Raw genomic sequence first — 24,560 nt, 5'->3', positions numbered from 1 at the left:
TAGAGAAGTTATCATTCACGTGATGGTCTTGCATCATAACCTCTGTCCTTTTGATATTTTAGAAGATATGTATCTTTGTTAAAATAAACTTGGGATTTAATGTCTTTTTCTAAAGAGAAAAAGTAAATACTTGATTTAAAGTCATTTAGTGATCTGTTACCAAGTCAAATTGACATAAATAAGCAAGATAATGAAGCTATTTTATTGCTTGAATCTCATTTAATATCGCATTTAAAATATTAAGATAAAAGTTTATAGTCTTAAATACTATTTTAGGTTGATATTGACTATTGAGATTTATTAGTGAGTGACACAAGTTATGCAATGTGAGATTTCTTATTGATCTGTCTTTAGTGAGAAAAATAAATGATATCATATTCTTAGAAACTGAAATCACAATTTCAAGTGGCAATAAAACATTTAATTTATATTTCAATATTATTTTATAAGGATACACTAGGAGTTTATAAACTGCTAATTAGCATCTAATAATTTTAATTAAAATATGTGTAGAATTTTTTAACCTCATGAAACAATTTTAAACAGATTATATGTTTCACTTAAAATATACATATATTTTTAATACTTACAAAAGTGGCAGCAGCCATTACAGAACAACCCATGTTATTATTTGATGTCAAGAAGCCCTTTTGGAAGTAATGGACTTTTAGAAATTCAAGATTAAATAAAAACTGTACTTAATATTGTGAACTTGAAATATGAATGTGAGAAAAACCTACTTATTTGTAAATATTGGGGGTTGATCTTTACATAGCCAGATATTCAGAGACTGATACAAAAAAATAGAATTGGTCACAAAATATGACTTGTCACCAGACTCAAAAAGAGTCCTATGTATTGGCTGTGGTTTACCACCCTACATCTTAATTAGCTATAGGATTTCTAATTGAGACAATGCCTAGGGTCACTGATTTCAGTGAGGCTCAGTACCATAAGAGTCTGAAACAACACTTTAAAAAGTAAAATCATTTAAGAAAAAAACAACCAACTTATGCAACGATGAATTATTGAACTCTACATCTGAAACTAATTATTATATGTTGGCTAATTGAATTTAAATTAAAAGAAAAAAAAAAAACGTAAGCAGAATATCTTAATGTGCCATAGAGTTGCTGATTCCAGCTCTACAAGTCTTTTCTGTGGTTCATTCTTAATTATTATCACTTAGCTTATTTGTCTGTCTTCTTTATAAATATCATCATTATTTTTGTTTTCTTTTACAACAAATGCAGTAGTGATTAGAAGGCAGGATAATTTAGGTTTTCTTCCTCCACAGTTAGATGCAGTTATTTAGAAAGGTTCTTTAAACTGGAAATGCTTCATTAAAGCTGAAAATGCCTTATTAATTTCATAACATTATGTCAAAGGATAAGGTCAAATAGAATAACAAGTCAAAGTTAGGGACAGTATAGGAAACAAGAAAGAGATAAACAATTAGTGTAATCTTAGCCTTTCTGGATCATTCTGGACTCGGACTCCAATCATCAATCAGTTGATCAAAAAAATTTACAAAGGAAATGCGTTACAAGTCTAAACAACCATGAGGGGGCCCTGAGTGGTGCAATAAGTTAAGCCCAGGACTCTTGATTTCCACTCAGGTCATGATCTCAGGGTCTTGAGGTTGAGCCCCATATCAGGCTCTGCACTCAGCACAGAGTCTGCTTGGGATTCTCCCTCTCCCTCTGCGCCTCCAATTCACGCTCTCTCTCTCTCTAAAATAGATAAATCTTTTTAAAAAAATCTAGACAACCACTAATATTTAATATTTACAATAAATCAAAAATAGGTTTATCTTGATTGGGAGATTCTGACTATTATCTGACTTTTAGAAATTTAGGACTGAAAAATACCTGAAATTAATCTTCTATTCCAGCTCTCTTACTTACCAAATTTATGAAAGCTGAGGCTTACCAGAATTTGTAAAGCCTTTCTGTGGAGTGATGAGTCCTAGAACTCCTTATCTGAAACTTAGGTATTGCTGTGTTCTGCTTCTTACATCATTGAAATGTACATGTCATTCCAGTTTGATTCAGAAGTTCTCCTATGACTTAATTCGCATGCAGTTAAATTATCATATTCTGTCTTTGCTCTCTCCTTAGCACAGGCATCTTTTTTCTTTTTCTCTCTCATCCCATTTGAATATTAAAAAACTCATAACTTTCAAATATATTATTGTTGCTCTTACTGTATAAGTTAAGACTACTATGTTATCTAAATAAAATTATGATATATTGTATCAATAAATGTGAGACCAAGGATATGGTCTCTTTAAGAACTTATATGAATACAGGATAGGAAAAATATATAAGATAAAATAGTTTATTTTTTATTTTATATGTCAAGTAAAAGATAAATCCTCTACAGTTCTAATATTCATATTGTGGCCTAATACGTAAATTTTTTAAAAGAATTCCCTATTTCATTAGGAAATGATTTAAGTAGTTTTCCATTTTAAGTAGTTTCATTTCGAAGAGTAGGCCAGTTGAACATCTCTTACCTACTGGAGAAGTTCTTTCTCATTTTTTATCCTTTTACTCCAACCTTTTTATAATTTACTTTACAAAAATCATATAATCAAGAGCTAGAATTGTCCTAAATTTATAATTTAATATAAATTAACTTTTGAACTTTTTCCTTTCCTGATTCTTTTTTAGTGTTTTAATACATTTGACATTTCTGATGAACACCTTTGTGGAAATTCTGCCAAATTAGAAATTAGTTAGCTATTCTCAAAATATTTAGAACTAAATACCAGTAGAACTAGATTTTTTTCAGGGCAAAGAATTATCAGATAAATGTACTATAATTCTTAAGATGTTTCAAACCTGGCACCTCCTTTAAAATATGGAACATCCCGAGAAGCCTGGGTGGCTCAGCAGTTGCATGTCTGCCTTTGGCTCAAGGCGTGATTCCAGGTCCTGGGATAGAGTTCTGTATCAAGCTCCCCGCAAGGAGCCTGCTTCTCCCTCTGCCTATGTCTCTGCCTCTCTCTCTCTCTCTGTCTCTCATGAATAAATTAAATAAAATCTTTTAAAAAAATAAAATAAAATGTGGAACATCCCTAACTCCATCTTGAATAGGGAATTGGCACTAACTTTCCTTTTGAAAACACACAAGACTGCTTCAGGATCCGTGAAATGTGATGCTATTTTTTCAATGATGTTATATACAGTGTTGCATTCCTTAATGATGGGGTGAAATTCATAATTGGAGGGTGAGTTTGCATTTAGGCACTCACATTTTAAAGACTGTTTATGTTTCTATAACCCAGGAACAGCAACCAAGATTGATGCGATGGGTTTTGTAGGAAGCTGCTGAATGTTTATTATTATTTTTAAAAATAGCCACCATATAATTAGAGTCTCCCCTCACACCAATGACTTATTTCTCTGCCGTATTAGTATAAATTCCTCCTAGTGATATTATATTTCTCAAAATAAAATTTATTTCCATTAAAATATTTAATTGTTAAATAGGAAATTGAACAAATAATGCTTGAAGAAAAGTCAAAGTGATTAAACTCCTAACAGTTTTTGAAAATAAATATAGTAGTAAAAAATATATGTAAAAATCTTTCATTTTCTTCAGATAACTAAATGCAAAGAAAACTGTGATCTTGTGTTAAAATGATGGATTGTTTTTTTAGCCCAGCATAGAAAACTTTAATATGATATATAGTCTTTTAAAATCCCTGTTTAATCTCTTTGCTGAAATAGCAAAAGTCTATATACAAAAATGTTGAGGAAGAGACGGCTTATAGAGAAGGAAGATTTCTTTAGTTGGAGAAATAGTTCTGTGTGTATTCACATATTCTTATGCTATAGTCTACATTGCTTATTATTGGAATTTGCCAATAAGGAGAACATTTGTTCTGATGTTAACAGAGTGACAGAAAATCTCCTACAGCTGGGTAGATTTTTATTGTATTAGAACCCAATTCTTTCATAGTCCTTTATGGACAAGCTATCATTTCAGTATGTTTGGAAGCATCATAATAATTACATGATATGTGTACTTAGCAAAATAGTTTCCAAGACAAGTAAGATAGGAGTTATGTTTGTACCCCATTAACAGTATTAAATTCAGATCCTGCTGTGTGAGCATATTTAGTTTTTACCACATCCACTCTATAAATAAAAACAGTTCTGATTGAGATGAGTCATGTTGGCATCATGCTATAAGATATAACAGAATTGATGGTAAAACATTTTCACATTACTTTAAAATGCATGTTATGTTAAGTCATATTAATGTTACATCATACACGAAGTTGTAAAGTAGCTCTCAGTTCTGCACATATATGAATTTCCCTTGAATTATAATTTAACATATGACTTTCATAAACAACTTACATAATTAAGAAAAAGTTCTTTGGAAAGATAACTTCATTGATAGTCTATAATTTGGAATTGTTTTCATCCTGGATGTGAAATTCTTTGCCCAATACATTCACATGAGATATGAAGAGTTAAAACTAACATGCAAATACCTCAGGCCTGAACTACTCTTACCTGAAGGATTATTAAATAAATATGATTCTCTTTTCTATGATTTTTTTAAAAATATTATTGTTTTATACTTCTTTTTTATATACAGATCCAGGTTTTTAGCAACATTTATTAGTGTACTTTAGCAAGACATTTATGCAAATTTTTATAAAGAATATTTGGACTATTTTAGGTTCATTAAAACTATCTATATGGAGCATCAGAAAATAGAAGAGATTTTCTGCAAGTTTAATAAACATTTGATATTTTCACATCTCAGCACATAAATATAAAATTAAATTACTTGTTAAGAAAATTAAATACCCAATGTTTAGTCATGTTTTTCTTTTAGTCATGTATTCTATCATTAATAAGTTATATTATCGAGGCAGCCCAGGTGGCTTGGTTTAGGGCCGCCTTCGGCCCAGGGCATAATCCTGAAGAGCCACGATCCAGTCCCACGTCAGGCTCCCTGAGTGGAGCCCGCTTCTCCCTCTGCCTGTGTCTCTGCCTCTCTCTCTCTCTGTGTCTCTCATGAATAAATAAATAAAATCTTTAAAAATTAAAAAAAGTTATATTATCTTAAACTTTCAGTACCAAAAATAAGAGAAACACTGAATAATCAGGTATTTTAAAAGTATATATAATTACGATTGAATAGTTATGTTATAACCTATTTATTATGATGAAAACACAAATATAAAATAATAATATATAAAGCTACTTGCTATGTCATCTACTGCAATAAGAGTCAAATAGAGGAATACATTTAACTGCTCTGACAACTTTGCATGTTTTAATCTTCTGCCTAATGATTTCTTAGGTGTAATGAATACCAAAGCAAATTTAAAAATACAACATATAGTGTATACTCAAATTTTAATAGGAATCCCATTTTTTTTTACTTTTGACACTGAGCAGATAGTTTAAATCTGAAAATGTCTAATTAAACTACAGTAGAGAGCTGAGGTCCAGTTTTTGCCTCCATTGCTTTATTCCTCCTTGGCACAGGCCCTTAATTTAATACCAGCCCTTTATGAAGAGATATATATTTTGAAGAAATGTGAAACAAATTGATGTCTTAAAACAGAGAAACTGTGTAGGTAAATTGAATAGTTTTGGAAAGAATCAAAAGCACAGACAAAAAGACGTAGTCTATACCATGCATACAGTAGAGATGACCAAACAGGCAATAATGACAACCAAAGTAAGAATAGAGAAACCAATACACTGGAAAAAAGGACATTTTGAAGTTTCAAGTATATGCCAGTAATTTATTCAATGAATTTTCTGCCCAAACATTTAAAGTTTTTGTTTGATTTATAATTCAGTCTTCATAAACCATTTTTTACCACTCAAAGGATGTAGGATTTTTGTATTGAAAATCATATATTACATTAGTGTCTGTATTATTTTTTATTCCACATTACTTTTTTGAAGGTACACTTTTACTTGGCATGGGCTAAGTAGTCATTAACCTCACCATGTATGTCTCTTTTCCCACAACCTGATGATGGAGCTCACACTTTCTTGTTTTTAATCTTTAGTATAGCATACATAAAGATCAGTACAGAAGCTGTGATAACGTCTCTGCCAAATCATCAGATAGTGATGTCAGTGATGTGTCCGCCATTTCCCGAACCAGCAGTGCCTCACGCCTCAGCAGCACAAGCTTTATGTCAGAGCAATCTGAGCACCCCAGGGGTAGAATCAGGTGAGTTGGCAACACTGTTTATGTAAACTGGGTCTGTATCCATGGTATAAAAATGCATCTAGCTTTCTTAATGTTCTTGCTAAAATACAGTTTAGGTCAAGCAGCAGAAACATTTCCCTAATATAACTGAGACTGGAGTGGGTTGAGTGTTATTTGCTATTGTGTACTATTGCCTACAGACTATTCAATACTATCTAGCTTATAACTGTAGTCATAATTTTAGAGATTGCTCAGAGTCATATATATGGAAGTTTCTTCTAATGTAATTAAATCCACAAAGCATCCTTTAGTCCAGTGTTAAAATTTTTTTCCTGAAAAGGGCCAGATAGTAAATATTTCAGGCTATAAAGGACAGTCTCTCTTGCATTTACTTTATGATATCATTGCAGTGTGAAAGCTATGCAAACAAGTGAGCATGACTGTATTCCAATAAAACTTTATTCATAAAAACAAGAAGCAGGCTACGTTTTGCTCATGGGCTGTAGTTTACTGACCTCTTCTTTAGTCCCATAGCAATTGGTCTTTCAGAGTAGGACTGAGCAGACGTGATACTAAATACACATCCCTAGTTTACATTACATGAGTTCTAAGAAATCTGCATGAAGTTTGTTTAAAACACCAGTTGTGCTCTTGTCTTTTTACAACACAAATGCCTCGCTGAAAGAGAAAAGACCACAGGAATCAGAGTGCCATCTTACTTAACGCAGACTTAGTCTGGACAAGCCATATTTTATATTTGTTCTTAACTAGTTTCCAGAAAGAAGTTTCATTGAAGGAATTTGGGGCTTGGTGAGAGGCCCAAAAAATAGAAATGTTCAGAATAGGAGCAATTACCTTTCTAATACTCTGAAAATGGACCTCATAAGGGTACAAATAGATTTCCTAGTGACAAATCAGTTTTTTCTAGGCATTTCGGTTTTCAGCTTCCCTTTCTCTGCTCTGCAGTTTAGAATACATAGGAGCTGAGAGAGTTTCTCAAATATATAAGTGGATTAGGTAAATTTAGGCACAAATGCTAACAGCTAAGCAAATTTCCCCTTAAACTAGTGAAGAACTACTTTTCTTATACCCCCATACTTTAAGCCAGTGATTGATTCTTGGTATGTGGTACACATGTGATTTCTTAGAATACTTAGGAGGAATAGATAGGAAAAATGAGATGGGATATTAGTAGCTTTCTTTTGACATTCAGTCTAGTTATCTTTTCATACGTATTCTTCTCCCTGAATATCCTCGTAGGCACACAGGCATAACTGTACATACATACACACACACACACACACACACACACACACAGGCACACACAGGGTTATTTTTCATCCATCATCAACCACGTGGTAGAAACCTGAGAAGGCTTTGGAATAAAAAAAAAAAAAAAAAAGGAACAAAATAATATCAATATAAAAACACTGTGTCTCACTAATTAGAACATTGCTTTTAGTCTTTTTAGCCATTAAATATTTCCTGTTCTTATAACTAACATTATGAAGAATGATGGTTCTCAATATAATACTGCTTCTCATTTCTATTTTTTTAACTAACATCTGCATAGGTTTTAAAATTCTATTAATTCAAATTTGTGGATAAAAGATCAACAAGTCTAATCAATTATGATGATAGAATGTATTTCTATGTCATAAGAAGCAGCAAACTTTTGGATTCCAATCATGTGTAAGAACACCATTATTTTCCAACACTACCTTAAATTATAATACCTAGGCTACACATTCAAGGAGATTATAATCTATGTGAGAATTTAAATTTATTTTTATTTTTATATTCTCATTCCATATATATTTTTTCCTCAAATTTTCCCATGACACAAAAAATATTTTATTATACATTGTGTCAGATGAATTTTATTCTAGAAATCAACAAATGGATTTAGAAGACATTAGAGCATTTCCAAAGACAGTGTTCAGTATCCTAAAAGGCAACCAAATACCGAGTATTCTCACAAAGGACTATAGGAAGAAAGTATATGATATAATCTTATCCACATTATGCAAACTCTTAGTATATAGGCACTTAAAATAACATGTACAGCTTTGTTTTCCTCTATCCAAGCATATTATGAACCAAGAAAATGTTGAGATAAGCACATCTGAAATGAACAGTGGGCTGCACAACCTTCTGTATAATTTCTTGTTTTCCAAATACTGCTTGCTATATTTTCCTATTAATGATTCACAGTCTACATTACTGTATTTTATTTCACAATAGTTCTTCAATTCAGCAGAGGAATATAGGATAACATTTAAAATAATCTTTGGATTTGTTTGTGATGGCATTTGAGAAATACTTAACTGCAAAAATCACTTGCTACATATAGCTTAGAATAACAAATTGAACTTTCATTTTATATACTTACTATTTTTTTAAGATTTATTTATTTATTTTAGAAGGAGAGAGGGAGGGAGCATGAGCAGGATGAGTGTGAGGCACAGAGGAAGAGGGAGAGAGCTTTCCAGAAGGACTCTACTCTGAGCCCAGAGCCTGAGTGGGATGCAGGGCTTGAACCCAGGACCCTGAGATCATGACCTGAGCTGAAACTGAGAGTCAGGCACATAACCGATTGCACCACTCAGGCACCCCTTGTACTTACTAATCATTAAGCCTACTGACACTGAATATATTAAGAGTGATCAAAAGGGAATTTTTTTCTTGGAGCTATCCACCCTTAATTTTGCATGGTTGTCTGTTGTGCAATGGAAAAGCAGTCTATTGAGATCTATAAAAGTACGAAAAAGGGAGGAAAATAACATGGAAATTTGATGATAGGGGAGACAATGAACTGGAAACAGTGAAGGATACTGGATATTGAATATCTGAGAAAGAAGAGATATTTTAGTGATCTTCTAGTGGCTTCTTTCACAGCATTGTCTTAGTTTTAATAGTCCAAGATTGATGAGTCCTCACCACTGTTATTTTCTGTGACCAGATTAAAGCTATAAAGAGATAGAAGGAATATGCCATGTGCCCTTTAAAAAGGGTACAGTAAAAATACTATACCATACTTATTAATATATCATATGACTAAATGTACTATATATTTAAATTATTATACCACGCCATAATTATAAACAAAATACTGCTTGACCTATGAATATAAGTGATTCAACAGACTTGATAATGGCAAGTTACAGAGCTCTTGGGACAGATGAGTAGGTTTTCCTGGTAAGGTTCTTCCTTGCAAGCCATTTAACATTGCAGTTTGAAGTAAATAAAGCAGCACTGGTTTTGTTTGAAAAGCTTTAGCCTGCTTTGTTTTTACCTTTCTACTCTGCAATTTCATTATAGATTTACTAAGATGTATTTAGTTAAATACTGGGAATGTCAGTAGAAAATTAGATAAATGCTTACTATCTAATAGACAATAAAAAGTTTTAATAAATTAAATTTTCAAAAGATAATAGCAACTTGGAATACCTTATAAAGATGGGATTATTTGTGGAAAGGATTATAATTAGATATTAGTAGGGACTCATGTGGGGGAAAAGTATACACTATACATGGAGTTTTAAAAGTACATTGTAATGTTTTCTATAGAAATCTACTTCTCTGTAGTTTTATTCTTTTATTAGAAATAGATCATAGATTCTGTTTAAATTTAAAATATTTTAAAGGGCAGCCCAGGTGCCTCAACAGTTCAGCGCCGCCTTCAGCCCAGGGCCTGATCCTGGAGACCCGGGATCGAGTCCCACGTCAGGCTCCCTGCATGGAGCCTGTTTCTCTCTCTGCCTGTGTCTCTGCTTCTCTCTCTCTCTCTCTCTCTCTCTCTCTGGGTCTCTCATTAATAAATAAATAAAACCTTTAAATAAATAAATAAGTTAATTAATTAATTAAATAAAATATTTTAAAGAACATGTTCAATGGAGATCATAGATAATGATAATTAGAAATTTTTCTTTAATTAGAAAAATAAGTCAGTGTCTTTGGAAGAAAGTATGAAAAATTTATACACGTCTATTTATGATTGCCTGTAAGTTTTTTTTCCAATAATTTTGTAATTTAACCTAAAAGAAGTTACACATTTAATTTAATATTCTGTTGTTAAATAAAACAAGAATATAATTCTCCCTGCTTAATTATTATTTTCCCCTCAATATATAAGAAATTAACTTACAGCTGCTAACAGCACATCTTCAGTATAACATATTATTAAAGATGTCTAAAGCTTAGACATCTTTTAAGTACAAGGAAAACAACATCAGACTTAAGTATAAGAAACTCCCCTGTTGCTAAGATGTTGTCTACCTTTATTTCAATACTATATAATTCTTAAAGCACATGAGGACTTCCTCAAGAGCCAGTTATGTCACCCTTTAGTCTTTGATGTGTTGTAATTACCACACAGACCAGCTATATTAAGGATGCTCAGTGCTATAGTAGCTACCAAATAGCAGGATGACTGTTGAGAGGATCGAAAATTGTTACTATATTTTTATGCCAAAAAGTATATAATGGGAAATTTCTAACAGATTCTTAAATTTCTATTTAATGTACTGTGTTTACATGTTTATGTTTGCACATTGCAGAACCAAATGGGGATTATAAATCTAGCTGTATTATGTTGATTGGCAGCTAATTGTTTTATTGGTCACCAGGCATGAACTCTGGCAATCAATATTAAATACCTTCCTTGGGTGAATATTCAAATTCTGTGACAGTTCTCTTATTTGGAATGGATAAAATATCCTTTTACTTTGAGCCAGTGCTTTCCAAACTTCACCTATTTCATGTGTCATTTTCATAATTTTGCCATAGCTATGCGATATGTATATTATATTTTTAATATAATGAAAATATAATATTTTATGTATTAAAATATTTTATTTTTAATATATTAAAAATACTGATTTATTAAGTATCTTTTTTTGCATACCAGGAACTTTGATAGATGGTCCACATGCAAGATCATGATTGCTATAACAGCCTTGTAATTATTAATGTCCTCATTTTACAAATAAAGATCGAAGTGGATTCACATAGCCAATATGCAATAAAGCTAGAATTGACAGTCTGGTAATTTAACCCTTTTATCTTAAGGAGTGAACTTGTTTATCTCTGATAATAATAATATTCTTTTGATTTAAAGAAACTTTTATCTTATATGAGAACATAAGGGGTTTTTTTTTATTAGTATTCAGTCTAACTCTTCCCATCCTTTTATTCTCAACCTTTCTGAGACTATGTATCAGTTGTATCTCTTATAAATGGCATGTAGCTGGATTTAGATTTTTTTTTCTTCTCCTAGCCTGAAAGTCTCTCATTTAATTGGCTTCCTAATCAGTTTGTATTTATTTTGATTTCTTATATATTTGGAATTATTTCTACTATCCAATTTTATATTTTCCATTTTTATTATTATTATACTTTTCCTCTTTCCTGGTTGATTTTTTTATTTTTTTTTTATTTTTATTTTATGATAGTCACACAGAGAGAGAGAGAGAGAGAGGCAGAGACACAGGCAGAGGGAGAAGCAGGCTCCATGCACCGGGAGCCTGACGTGGGATTCGATCCTGGGTCTCCAGGATCGCGCCCTGGGCCAAAGGCAGGCGCCAAACCGCTGCGCCACCCAGGGATCCCTCCTGGTTGATTTTTAATTGAATTGTATTTATTTCATTTTTCCCTTTTATTACTCTGGAAATTATACTATTTCTTTGATTTTAGTGCCTAATTTAGTGTTTCAAATAGATATATTTAGTTAAATAACACATTTAAATTTAAGTACTTCTACTCCCTCCTAGGGAAAAAAAGTTATTCTAGTCACTTTAGCTCTTCTATGTTACAAGTATTTGTATTAACATAACAAAATGTATTTACATATTTTCCACTTGTTTTCTTTCTCCCATTATTAGATGTTATTTTTGCTTTTAAATGCTTTAGATTAACCCCACATTTTCAAGTTTCTTTGCTAACCACTTCCTGTGTATTTTAGACTTTCATTTTGGGGCATTTCTCTTTCTTCCTGAAATAATGCATTAGAATGTAACCAGTGAGGGCCATTAGGGCTTAGGGTGGGACTGAGTTTTCCCTTGTTCTTTAAGGATCTTGGTTCCTGCAGGCTTTTTAGTTCTGACTCCCCACTGGGCCTGCTCTAAATCTCTCTATAAAACCTCCCAAGACACTCATAATCCATTAAGCAATCTGTTTTCAGTTCCCTCTTGGTCTTTGGCTAGAGGGATGTGCCTTTCTTGTGAACTTGGGTTTGTATTGTAATGGGTATTTGTTGTGATTTTCACATAATTTCTAGGCATTTGGGAGTGAAAAGATTTTCAGAATGTATTACCTACCACATTGCTAGAACAGATGTTTAATATTTAATGCATTCCTATTTTCTTTAGTTTTTAAATTTACTTCCTTAAAGGGAATAGTTAAAAATGAAATTAATAAATAAGAAAATAATTGTAGGTGTAAAAAAGCAAGAACTATGGGCCTAGGGACTTTATCCCAAGTTAGAAAGCAAATATCAGGGCAGGGCAAAGAAAATTGTATCTTGAACTCACAGTGATGTCTGAGGTGTTAAGAAAATAGCAGTCAGGGACATCAAAGCATCAAAGCAGAAGGTGGAGGGAGCTCAGGACAGGAAAAGGACAGAGAGGAGCTCCAACAGAGAAAAGACCATTTAAGATGTGAGGAAGAATAGTAGATGGAGCATGGAACAGAAATGTAAGGAGTAAAGGGAGATTACCGCTAAGCTAGAAAAAGAGATTCTGGGAACTCAGAGGATGTTGGAATTTAAGGAAAGAAGATGGGTGGGCCTATGATCAAAGGAGCAATTAGTAATCATCAAATAAAGAGCATCCCGTAATCAGAGGTCCAAAGCCTGGACAGTCTATAGGCTGTCTTCCTGACCTTAGAGGCTGATGAAGTTTTGGAATACAGGTGAGGTCCAGAGCCGACGACCAAGAAAGAATTCCTGAGATGTCTTTGGTGCAAAATGGTGGTTTTATTTAAGCACGGGGACAGGACTGATATATACCTGGGAGTTGGGAGGGGTTTAGGGGATAGCATACTCCCTAAGGAATTTTGAAAGCAAGGTTTCCAGGACATTGAGAGGGCTAGCTATAGTTGGGAAAAGGTCACTTATTACCGTCTAGTAAAACCTTAGTCATGAGACCCTTCAGATGTATATCAGTGGGCCATGTGCTTGGGGCATAGTTGCCAACACATATCTTGGGGGAGGGGTAGAGGTTGAGGAAATTTCTAAAGAAATTTTTATATGTTAAAGTAGACTTACAGGATCCTGTGTGTCAGGCTAAGATTGCCTTTGCCCTTGGCAAAGTATTAACATGGAGGCAGCTGAGTCCTTAGAGGAATATCCCTCTACCTGTTCCAAAGACTTGTCAATGTGCTGCCCTGGGGTTATGCTTTGTCCTCAGCTAGCCCTCTATTCCCCCCCCTTAAGGTCCCCCCCACTTTCAACTCAGATGCCAGTCCCTGATTCAGTCAGCTGTGGCCAAGATGACAGGATACTGAACACATTATGCTCGACACAAGCAAATGTCTGTGACCTTTTTGATTCAAGTAGAAGCAGTATAACTGGGAGGTATATTCGATAGAGGTTGCTGACAAGCAAAAAACAAAACAATGCAAAAAAATTTAAGCTAGGTCTTCACATTCCACAGATTGATACAAAATAATTGCTATACCTAGGAGAAGATCACCTCACCACAAGTACAGTTGACCTGTGAACAACATGGGTTTGAACTGAGCAGGTCCACTCATATGTGGATTTTTTTTCAACATACACAGTATAATACTATAAATGTATTTTGTCTTTTTGTGATTTTCTTACTAAGTTTTCTTTTCTCTTGTTTTAAAGAATAAATAAAATTTATTTTATTGAAAGAATACAGCATATAATACATATACAAAATGTATTAACCAATGGTGTTTATCAGTAAGGTTTCTAGTTAACAGTAGAATATTAGTATTTTAAGTTTTAGGAGAACCAAAAGCTAGATGCAGATTTCTGACTGTGCAGGGAGTCATTGCCCTTGACCTCCACATTGTTCATGAATCAACTGTAATTAGAATTTCATGGACAGTATGGCACTCAGCAGAGAGATATGGGTATATTGAAGATAGAGACATATACATATCCATGGAGAATATTTAGACCTTAGATAAGTACACATAAGCAATCAATACAAGTTGTCTACAGAATGTATTTAGGATGTTTCTTATCCGATCATATTGACAGATAAGAAATGTTGTAATGTGAGATTATCTTTTAATGTTTTGGTATTCACTGAATATTGCACACCAGGTTTTGTTGAACTGTGTGTGTGTGTGTGTGTGTGTGTGTGTGTGTACAAACATATATTTACTTGCATTTATAATATCCTGGAAATACATGAAAACGTATATTGCTAACTAGCTATTTGTAGTCATTGAGATCCTAAAATATTTCTTAAATATATAAACATATTGACTTAATTAGTATTTGAACAGAGTAATTATATTCTTCCCATCCCATTATCCACCTGGTTCCCAAATCAAAAACCTGGAAGCCACCTTTATTTTAACTCTTCCCCCATCCTCATTCTAATGCATTGTTCCTCAATTTTATCATTATCAACCCCCTCTTAGATGTTATTTTCCTAATTGTCCTTCCCACGTGACATTTTAATATCGTAGATAACATTATATCTGTTTATGTGCTGTGGCTCTTTAGAGGACCACAGCCATTGTGTTATCTAAGAAGGGTTTACCCCTCTTACCTCTACCAAGAACCAGTTATTACCCTTTGGAAGTATATCACTCCCATTGAGATTGCATACTGAAATGAGTCATCAAGACTCATTGATTTTACTTCCTAAAAAGAATTCTATGATCTTACACTGAAGATTACAGAAAACAGAGATTTTTATTCCTCTCTAATTGTCAGCTGAAAACTACCCACATTTTTAAAGAAAGAAACGAAAAACCTCATCCAGCATGAACCTAGAAGACAACCATATCTTTAAATCATAAATCATAGAACACAACTTCCAAATTCAACGAAATCTGGACTCAAATGAGGAGAAACATCAAGAGTAGATGCTGACTTATTTGCCTATTGAATAGAATGTAGAGCTCTCTAAAGTCAGTGGCACAACATTGGAAAGCCCCATCAAAAAAATTCCCATCTAGACTCTGTGAGAACTAGAGACAGTTTTAGCGCTGGAAAACACAGAAACAGTGTTTTATGCCTTGAGTAGCAGATGATACCAACTCAGAGGGGAAGCCTCCAAGTTGTCTATTGCAGAGAGGCTGCTGAGGGTACGTAGAGGGACTGATATGGCAGAAGCTATTTGGTGTCGTTTGCAGAGAAATAAATTGCTACAGCACAATTATAATACTTAAAACTTCATGGCTAATCTTGTGGAGATTTTGAAAGCATCACTGATCTACCATTATTCAAGAACAGTAAGAAGACACAGTCCTTCCAGTTTCAGGCATAACAATATAGTTTGTATCGGACTAACCTTCCCACCTCTAAACCAACAAACACAAACAAGCAAATGTTTGAGGGTATTTGGATGGAACAAAACAGGCAGAAATTTGAAGAAATTCAATCTTTGAAAGAGGAGAAGAGGGACGCCTACATGGCTCAGTAGCTGAGTGGCTGCCTTTGGCTCAGGGCATGATCCAGTCCCACATCAGGGTCCCCATAGGAGCCTGCCTCTCCCTCTGCCTGTGTCTCTGCCTTTCTCTCTGTGTCTCTCATGAATAAATAAATTCTTTAAAAAAGAAAGGAAGGAAAGAAGAAATAAAGTGAAGTAAGTGCCAAAGTTAACCCAGCTTTCTCTGAAGGTACTTTCTGATTTAGTGACCTGAGATAATAGAGCCTAAGCAGAAAGCAGCAGTCTTACTGGACTGAGGAGAGGGATCACAGATCAGGAACTGATAAAGAGAAGGAGCTGGAAACTGTGCCTGAGGGGCACCAAACTTTGCTACAGGTTTCCATAATTTGTTGACTCCTGAAGTGAGCATACACAGGAAAAGACTCCCAAGAAACCAAACAAAAAGCATGGCTAGAAGATTAAAGGAAGGATTGAAGAAAGATTCCAGTGAGTACCCAGTGCTGGGGAGACACATCACCCTCAAGTTCCACAGTCAGAGGGGTTTGAAAAATACCTTTAGTTTCTTGGACAAAGTCCAGAAGGACCAAACTCTGGGGATACGCATTACACTATACAAGTAATGGCAAAGCTTTAGGGTCAACTCTGAATAGGAATGAGATGATTTCTCTCTGCCTACCAAAAGAAAATTTTACCCTGATTAAAGGAAAATAAGAGAGCAAACATCCACAGTGGCTGGCATCTAATTAAAATTTATAAGGTATGATTTAAAAATTAGATTAATAAAAAAGGACCAATTGACCAAAAATCAATAATAGAGTTTTCATATAGGGTCTTTAAAATATTCATGATTAATATGTTCCAGAAAACAAAGGATGTTGGGTGTTTTCTGCTGAGACCTGGAACCCATTCTAAAAAGTTAAATGGCAATTCTAAAACTAAAAGATACAAACAAAAATGTAATAGGTCAGTTTAATGGGGTATTAGAAGCAGTAGAATAGAGAATTCTTGAGCTGGTCAACGGAACGTGTATAAATTGATGGACAAAGAGAAAACAAGGAAATAAATTGGAGGAGGACATATGAGATATGTGGGCATAATGAGAAGGTCTAATCTATATATATAGTTTGGATCCCAGAAGAAGAGGAAATGGCAGAAACAATACTTGAATACCAAAGTACTAGCCGAGAGTTTTCCAAAACTGATGAAATACATCAAATTATGAATCCAAAAACCTATAAAAGAATCCACAGGATGTAAAAAGAAAAAAAATCTACCAATATCATGATCAGAGTACTGAAAACTGAAGAAAAAAAACATTTCTTAAAAGAATCTCAGGGTAAAGAGATGTGAAGTTCACCAAGACAATGATAAAACTGGCTGAAATTTCAACAGATACATAAAAGCTAAAAAGCAATGGAATGACCAAAAGAAAGAATGTTGTAGGGAAAAAAAACAAAACAAAAATATTTCCAGCCTAAAATTTTATGCTTAGTAAATATTACCTAGCAAAGAATATCCTACAGAAAATGAAGGAAGGGAGGAATACAACAGGTAGGAGAATTCATCACCAGTAGACCTGTACTCCACATTGAAGGAAAATGCCCCCAGTGGGAAGCACTAAATTTGAGGAAAGAATGAACACTGGGAAGAGTTAATAATGATAACAATATTTTGTCGTAGTTAAAACATATGTAGAAGGGGGTGCCTGAATGGCTCAGTCAATTAAGCGTATGACTCTTGAGTTCAGCTCAAGTCATAATCTAGGGTTGTGAGATTAAGCAACATTTACTATCACTATTTACACTGGGCATGGAACCTGCTTAAGATTCTCCCTCCCCCTCTTCCTTTACCCCTCCCCTACCACTCATGTGCACTTTCTCTCTCTAAAACAAAAAAATATAGAAGTAAAATATATAACACCTACATAAAAGGTGGAAAGGGTGTAAATGGAATCAAGCCATGCTAAAGTTTTCGCATTCTTTTGAAAGCGATAAAATGTTTAATTTAAGGAAGTTTTTAATAAGTCAAGGTATATATTATGTATTTTTTAATCCTGAAGGTGTCCATTAATAACTAATAGAAGAATACATAATTCAGATGCTAATATGTAGAAAAAGAGACCAAATTAATCTAGGCAGAAATGGAGAAGTAAAAGAACACAATGATTAAAAATAAGTGGCAAGTGATAGGGTCAATTCCAGCTATCTCATTAATTGCATCAAAAGTAAATGGACTAAATACGTATAACCAATGTCATGAAATGAGAAAAGGGAGATACCAGTGTAGGATACACAAATATTTAAATGGTTTAAACAATTGTATGCCAGTAAGTTTTACAGTTCAGATCAGGGTTAGCCAAAACTATGACCAACAAACCAAATCTGGCCCACCGCCTATTTTTGTGAATAAAGATTTATTGGAATACATCATTTCCTTATATATTATCTGTGGCTCTTTATCTACCATAATAGTAGAGTAATTGCAACAGAAACAATCTGGCCTGCAAAGCCTAAAATATTTACTATCTGGCCCTTTACAAAATAAGTTTGCCTAACCCTGACTCAGATGAAATGTACAAATTTCTTAGAAAGCACAACTTACTAAAAATGACATAAAAAGAATAAAAACTTTGAAGAGTCCTGTGTCTATTTTTTTAATGCTTCTGAAATTATTTTAATATTCCCCACAAAGAAAACTCCTCACCCATGCAGATTCACTGATAAATTATTCCAAATATTTAAGGAATGAATGCTCTCAGGCATATAGCAATTTCTCTAGAGAATAAAGAGTAAAAGTAAAAATACTTCCTAAATCTTTTTGTGAGGCCAGCCTATCCTTGATAACTTTGATAAGGACATTAGAAGACAGGAAAATCACAAACCAAAATCTCTCATAAAATTTCAGCAAATTGAATCCAGATAGATTTTGAGAGAATGAAAATACATTATGACAAAACTTTTTGTTCCATAATGCAAAATTTGTTTTACATTTTCCATATATAATTAATTGCAGAATGAAAGAAATTATATAATCGTCTCAATAAAGGGAAAAAAGCATTTGATAAAATTCAGCACATACATTTGATAAAATATCTTAGCAAACTAAGAACTTTCTTAAGACAATAAAAATTATCTACAGTGACCCTACAGCAAGTATTTTATTTCATAGTGAAAAACTGAACACTTTTGCCCCAATTTCATAGGCCATTCTCACAACTTCTATCAAACATTATTCACATGGCCCTAGCCAGTGTTGGACCTCGCAGTATAGCAATATAGCAGTAAAAAATAAGTTAATAAAAGCTATAAAGATTGCAAATGAAGAATTTAAAATGTCATTATTCATAGTTTTTATGATTCTTCATATAAAAAACCCAAAATAATCTATAAAACAACTATTAGAATCAATAAATGAACTTAGTATAGTCACTGGATACAATGGCAAAATACAAAAATTTATTGTATTTTTATGTACTAGCAGCAAACTTTAGGAAATTAAATTTATAAAATACCATTAGTATAATATAATCAGAAACTAGAAATACCTAGGAATAAGTCTGTTACCTAAGAATATGCTAACAAAAGGTATGTACATCCTCAATACCAAAAACTACTTATAGCCTCATGCATGTGTATGTGTATACGAATGAAATTCAGCAAGAATTACACAGAGGTAATTATTCTGAACGGCTGGCATTTTTGAAGAGATTGAATATAGTGATTTAACTTGAGTGCATCCCTCAGTTCTAACTGATGCTTATTCAGGTAGATCCACTAGACATGGTCAGGAGATATTTGATGCCATTTGGTTGTCATTCATCAGCCCTGTATTTTAACTACTGAAAATTTTGAGATAGATGCCTGGGAATTGTTTCTTAATATTGATCAGCAAGTTTCTGTTTGATTTCAATTTGTGATTAGTAACTTCCATATTGATCTAAATAATTTGGGTTGACTTTTAGTATTTTTGTTAACAGAATTATGAATTTATGTATATTACAGCCATCTTTTAATATGCCTTATATTACTGGCCCCTTTTCAGGTTTACCACAGAATCTTGTTAGACCTCCAGATTCTTTTGGCATGTTGAATATTTAGAAAGTGATTATAATTTACCAATCTTTTTTTAAAAATTCTTGTTTAAAATGAGTTTCTAAATTGGCTATTATCATAATTTCCTGGTTCTCACTTATTTATACTTTGCCATATATGAAATTGGTATGTATTTTACAATTGATGGCATGCCATAGTTTTGTTACCAACATTTTTCTTTCTTAAGAATACATAAAATAATAATGTATTTTAATATTGATGACATCTTTGATTTGATAAAATGCATATAGATTATCATACCATCTTTGCCATTTTATGGTAAATTATATCCCACTAAATAATGTATGTTATTTACAGTGTGAGCCAAAGCAGTCATCACTACCAGACATCATTTGCTGTACCTATCACTATGAGATCTCTAAAATTCTGCTAAGTTCAGGGTACAGACTTTTTTTTATTATCCGTAGTTCTAGGATCCTGTGAGCCATAAAACAGATACTAAACCAATTTCCTTTGCAGGCTTTGTAGGTATTGGTTCTACATATAAAGTAGAACTCTTGTTCCTTAATGGTCAGCTTGCCACTTCTAATTAAATGAAAGTTGCTCTCAACTAAATATTCTAAGATCAATTCATCATTTTAACAGAAAATCAAATTTTAATCTTGTATTAATATAACTTTTAGTAAATGACTCACAGACTTTTCTTAGTATATTATGAATATTTACATTAATTGGAGCCAGTTTGTCAAAGTTTTATTTTTTTGCCCTTCAGACTTACTGTTTACAGCTACCATAAAACAGGGTAAATAGCTCACTTTTCCTCAGACCTTCTACAATTTAATGTATCTGCTCAAGTTCTGTCTTTTACTATCTTCATTCACATTCCAGGTATTTTAATCTAAGAAATTATTTCCTTCTTTTCCTTTGATAAATAAAAACACATCTATTGTCTTGAATATGTATCCACATATTTTAAAGTATATGCCACTTTTGTTCCTAGTGTAGAACCAACTGTCAATATTAACTACAACTTTTAACCTAAGCTTCTATTTCATAGAGAAAACTCAGAGGTAGGTAATTGAGCACAACAGACTGTCATATGCAAGTAATTTAGCATACCAGCAAGTTATAGAGCACACATGAAAGCACCCTACACCCACAATATCCCTTAGATATATTGTTTAAGGGGCAGAAATGAAGATAAACTTTATCAAAGGCAAAGCTACTATATATCATATGAAAATTAAATGTACATATATATATTTCCTTGGTTATTAACCAAGTTTTATATTCTAACTTAGAAAATATCTATATTCTTATTATCCAGAATCTCTTATTCAGAGATTTTTTAAGTAATTAATGAATTTTTTAATACTAATTCTAAATCTTAAAATTCACTAATCACTTGGAAATTTTGCTTAGGCTGACACTCCAACTTAATTCTTATTGATAACAGAGTTTTATCAGAATTACAATTCAATTTAGTTATTACATAATTTTACATTTTTCATAATCTTAAGCATTATTACTGTGTTAGCGTTCCATTAAGTAAAACCAGTTTAGGAATTCCAGATTCTGGCTGCCCATGCAAAAACCAATCTGTCTTGGAAAACCAATCTAAGTCTAAGTCTTTCATTTTCTAAAAAAGAAAATGAAATTTTGTGCTCATATCATATACCATGCTGGTAAAATCTGTAAGAAGACAAAACTTTAAGTTGAGATATAATTCACATACTACAAAGTTCATCCTATGGAATTATAAAATCTAGAAGTTTTTAATGTAGTCACAATTTGATGTGCAACTATCACAACTGTCTAATTCCACAATATATTTATCATCCCCCAGAAGAAGCCCATTTAGTGGTCACTTCCCATTCTCCCCCTTTTAGCATTTGGTGACCACTTATCTACATTTGTCTCTGTGAATTTGACTCTAGGACATTCCATTTAAATGGAAGCACACAATAAGTAGCCTTTTGTATCTAGCTTCTTTCATGTAATGATGTTTTTAACTTAATCCATGTTTATAACAGCACTTCATTCCTTTTTATGTTTGATAATTCTCCATTGTATGGATATGCCACATTTTGTTTCTCCATTCATCAGTTTATGAGCATTTGGGTTGTCCTTTTTTTCAGTGTTAAGAATGACGTTGATATGAATATTCATATGTGAGTTTTCATGTAGATATGTGTTTTAAATTTTCTTCAGTGTGTACCAAGGCATGGAATTGCTGGGCCATATGGTAACTATGTTTAACTTTTGAATGGAATTACTGAATCATTCGATAACTTTGAGTTTAATTTAACTATGTCTAAGTTTAATGAAACTGTCAGACTTTTCCAAAGCAGTAGTATTTTACTTCCCCATCAGCAATGTATGAGGGTTCTAGTTTCTTCAGATTCTCATCAACACTTGTTAGTGTCTCCTTTTTATTATAGCTATCCTAGTGTGTATGAACTGGCATCTCATCATGGTTTTTATAAGGCTGTTTTTAAGCCAAATTTATCAAACTAGTTTGATATCTCAAAGGATTAGCTTTGATTATGGGCTTAAATTCTTCTATTAAAATTCTTCTGAGTTAGCAATTCTTTGAGAATTTTTTTTCTTAAGAGGCTAGCATATTCAAAGTATTTGATTTTCAGTTTCTTTTTTCTCTAGAGATTCTTTAGTTACCCATATTAGAATTATGTAAGTACTTACTCATCTATACAGTTCAGTCAGAACAGGAGTTCTATTAAATTTAAGATAACTTTGGATCTAATATCTATCTGCCTGGACAGCTATTCCTAGGGTACATAGAAAGTAAAAGATTTTTATTATCAATTAAAAAGACTGTTTTTAAGAATACGAAGAGAACTAGCAACCTTGGTTTTCCCACTTAGCCAAAGGACCAAAATTACCACCGAAATCTAAGCCTGGACTTTAAAGAGCAGTTCTTATTTCAGTATGCACAAGACATTTTCATAAGTTATGTGAACTTTTAGTAACAAGCTAACAGACATGTAAAAAAGGCTAACAAACCCAATTTTGGGGGGTTTTGCCATCCAACTTATAATATATCCTGATATCTATCATCCAACAGATTTGATTCCATGAATGGATTTCCTATTATTGGTGCCATTAGTGAGGATTGTATTATTAGTCACAAGCAAGCAAAATATGAGCCAATTTACCAAGAACCAGAAACAAACAAACAAAACAAAGAAATACAGAAAACCAGAGTCTGAAAAAAGGAAGCAGAGACTAAAAGTCATGTTCTGTTGCCACTTGTTTAAAGGCAACCTTTAAGGAGTACAGGAGGTGCCCTGCTCCAACAACATAGTTTAATTGGATCCAGCAGGGGGTCCATTTGGGCATTTTGATGGGACTCCTCAACACTACCAAAACCTTATTCTCAAAATCAAAACACAGTAATAAGACAAACAGGTAGCAAATGTTGAACTTTTAACTCATTAGTGAGAAAACCAACAGGATGATAAATAGATTCCAAAGATGATCCAAGAAACTCAGGTACTTATGTATACATATATAGTCATTGAAAAAAAAGATGAATGCTGAATAAGATTATGAATTTAGATTCAAAACTGGGTAATATTCTCTAGGTCAGTAAAACTGTAACCTTTGGAGTTACCTCATCTTCTAAATAGTTATCATTTGCTCCTTATCAGTTTTCTTCAAGTTAATATCTAGCTTTACAGAGTTGCAAAATCTTTGAACCATAATTATTATAGGAGTAATTAGACAAAAATTTTACACATTCCCCTAGAGAGTCACATGACCCTTCAGTGGGCTTGTTAGATAATACAGCAACCATTAGAAAATAAGGCAACTATTTTATTTGGTCTAAAATCCACATTAGATTTCTTTATAGGGGGAAATTATTACTCTGAGCAATTGGGAGAATGGGTATCTTTAATGTGATAAGAAAGATAAGTTCTATAGAGCAGTTTTTCAGTTGGGTGGAACATGTTATTTTTGAGAAACATATCCAAACAGGAATGTCAGTTAACAGCTGACTATATAAATCTCGAGTTCAGGACTGAGTACAAGTGGAGAGAAAACAATTGGAATTTGCAGCAATGGTTAATATGTAAAGCCTGAGAGAGGAGACACCTGGGGAGTTAGTGTCATAGGGAAGAATATAGGTCAGAGGGCTGAGCACTGAAGAACCGCAGTATTTGGTGACAAAGAGGATAAAGGTCTTCTTGTCAATGAGGTAGGAAAATCATGAGAATAAAGTGTTTCATGATCAGTAAAATCAAATGTCTTGTCACATACATGATTTATTGAGAGGTCAAAAAGGTAAGGACTGTGCAATGATAGGACTACCATGTGGAATCATTGGTGACTTTAATAAAAAAGGCAGCTTTGGTGAGGTAGTGGGGACAGAGCCTGATTTAAATTAGTTCAAGATAGAATAGGAAGACAGAACATACAGACAACTGCATGAGAAGATTTTTTAGCAAAAAAGCCAGTAGCCAGAGGGAGGCGGGGTATCAAAGAAGAAAGGTGGGGGTTTTGTTTATTTATTTTTAAAGATGGGTTATATCCTAGTCCATTTGTATACCAACATCACTTTTTTTTTTTGCTTCCTACTCAAATTTTCAGTTCATTCAGCAGTAGGAAGGGCACTGTGGCAAATCTAGTGATGCATAAGGTGCATGCTGATATAAAATGTAAGAATCCTAATATAACCAAAAGAAAACAG

General features: G+C 33.1%; 1 protein-coding gene and 1 long non-coding RNA gene across 57 annotated transcripts in view; one reads left to right on the top strand and one right to left on the bottom strand.

Moving 5' to 3' along the window:
* Window positions 1–24,560, bottom strand: part of LOC144317274 (uncharacterized) — a 178,155-nt gene that overhangs the window by 38,090 nt on the left and 115,505 nt on the right. The window lies entirely within an intron of this gene.
* Window positions 1–24,560, top strand: part of RIMS1 (regulating synaptic membrane exocytosis 1) — a 477,109-nt gene that overhangs the window by 381,752 nt on the left and 70,797 nt on the right. For 44 of the 50 annotated variants that reach the window (XM_077903404.1, XM_077903455.1, XM_077903409.1 and 41 more), the window contains one exon: window positions 6,056–6,222. The exons of the other annotated variants lie outside the window; for them this stretch is intronic. In XM_077903404.1, the coding sequence (XP_077759530.1) occupies window positions 6,056–6,222 (167 nt within the window). The remainder of the gene's footprint in view (window positions 1–6,055; window positions 6,223–24,560) is intronic. 50 annotated transcript variants of the gene reach the window in all.

This window comes from Canis aureus, chromosome 7 (genome assembly GCF_053574225.1).
Source record: "Canis aureus isolate CA01 chromosome 7, VMU_Caureus_v.1.0, whole genome shotgun sequence".
Taxonomy (NCBI): domain Eukaryota; kingdom Metazoa; phylum Chordata; class Mammalia; order Carnivora; family Canidae; genus Canis; species Canis aureus.
This window is presented reverse-complemented; position numbering and strand designations above follow the sequence as displayed.